Source organism: Phytophthora sojae (genome assembly GCF_000149755.1).
Source record: "Phytophthora sojae unplaced genomic scaffold PHYSOscaffold_9, whole genome shotgun sequence".
NCBI classification, from domain to species: domain Eukaryota; phylum Oomycota; class Peronosporomycetes; order Peronosporales; family Peronosporaceae; genus Phytophthora; species Phytophthora sojae.
In genome coordinates, this window is record NW_009258123.1 from 2,003,584 (window position 1) to 2,004,938 (window position 1,355).

Sequence of the window (1,355 nt, forward strand, 5' to 3'; positions counted from 1 at the left end):
ACAGCTCGAATAACGCCTACCGGTACAGTAAAGTGCGTCGATAAGGAACGCCTGATATACATTGAAAGAAAAAGGTATATTGATAATTAAAGGTTTGACTCGTCACATGCAGACAGCAAATGCACTGATTTACTGCAATATGTAGTTCATGTCGGACTTCGCGACCAGAGTCTCGGCTTGAGCCCACGCAGCCAACTCAGCATAGGTAGCACCCGGTAGATCACGACGGCGATGACAGATTAGCAGCGACTGAAGCTTGGTCAGACGTAGCCACCTCTGGAACGGTCTGGAAGTGGCGGTCACCATGGGAGTTGTGAGCAGCAGAGCGAAAGTTGGTTAATGAGGCATGCAGACATGTACCTGGCGCGATTCCCGCGCTCACAGCGATCCTCATGCTCATGATTCCCTCTCGCGACCTTTAGGTTCCATTTCCCCCGACTTGGGAGCCGCTCCATCCAGCCGCTCTTGAGGCTCGGTTTCGGAACTGTGATTGGCGGAATGTTAAACGGGACCGAATGATTGGTAGAATCATATAACTAATTCAGTACAATTGGCACACAATGGGTACAAGCGAGGATTCATGTCTTGTCGTAGAATATAAAATGTCGCCCGTTCCTTATCGACGCACTTCACTGTAGTAAGCTGCTCAAATAAGGTTAAGCTGACGCGGTTGATAAGATTCAATGGAGACACGCACTATCTTGAATTTGTATAGAAGAGTAGTGTGGAGAGGTCTATACTCGTAAGTTGAGGCTGTCAGCTGACTAGTGTCTTCATTGGCGTCTATAGCGATGCTGGGCTTGCTCAGTTCAGCAACATGTACCAGAAAACTCGATCGATTTTTTTCCGGGTCAATACAAATCCTTTATACTTGATGTTTGTATTGGAAAGCACCGCCAAACCCAGTCACAAATTTCAATCAAGTCTAGTCCCGTACAGTGCGTAGTTTGGTAAATACATGGCTACGTATCAAAAGTAGAGTATTTCTTCCTGAAAATAATGCCCGAGTTTTGCTTCCAGAATCCTCCTAGTGTTGTCTCGGAAGTCCGGCCAAATTGCCACCAAGTGTTTAGTGCGCTTTATGGTATTAATAAATGTGCGAACAATAACTTCGGCGATGCGGTACATACCATAGGTAAGATACGACCACACGGGCCGCATCGGCCCCAGCCGGGCGGCGTCCTGCGCGCCGGCAAGAAGATCGTCACGCGCGAAGGACGCATGGAGCCCGTGCCGCCGCGCGCGCTCGAGACGAGCGAGATCCCGGGCATCGTGGCGGACTACCGCTCGGCCGCGGAGAACGCCCTCAAAGCGGGCTTCGACGGCGTCGAGCTGCACGCCGCCAACGGCTACTG

General features: G+C 50.6%; 1 protein-coding gene across 1 annotated transcript; it reads left to right on the plus strand.

Moving 5' to 3' along the window:
• Nucleotides 1-999: 999 nt before the first annotated feature.
• Nucleotides 1,000-1,326, plus strand: PHYSODRAFT_338716 (hypothetical protein; the record flags this gene model as incomplete). Its single annotated transcript, XM_009536578.1, has 2 exons — nucleotides 1,000-1,044; nucleotides 1,171-1,326. Coding segments are annotated over 2 exons (201 nt in total), but the record flags the coding sequence as incomplete, so codon positions are not given.
• Between the last annotated feature and the right edge of the window lie 29 nt (nucleotides 1,327-1,355).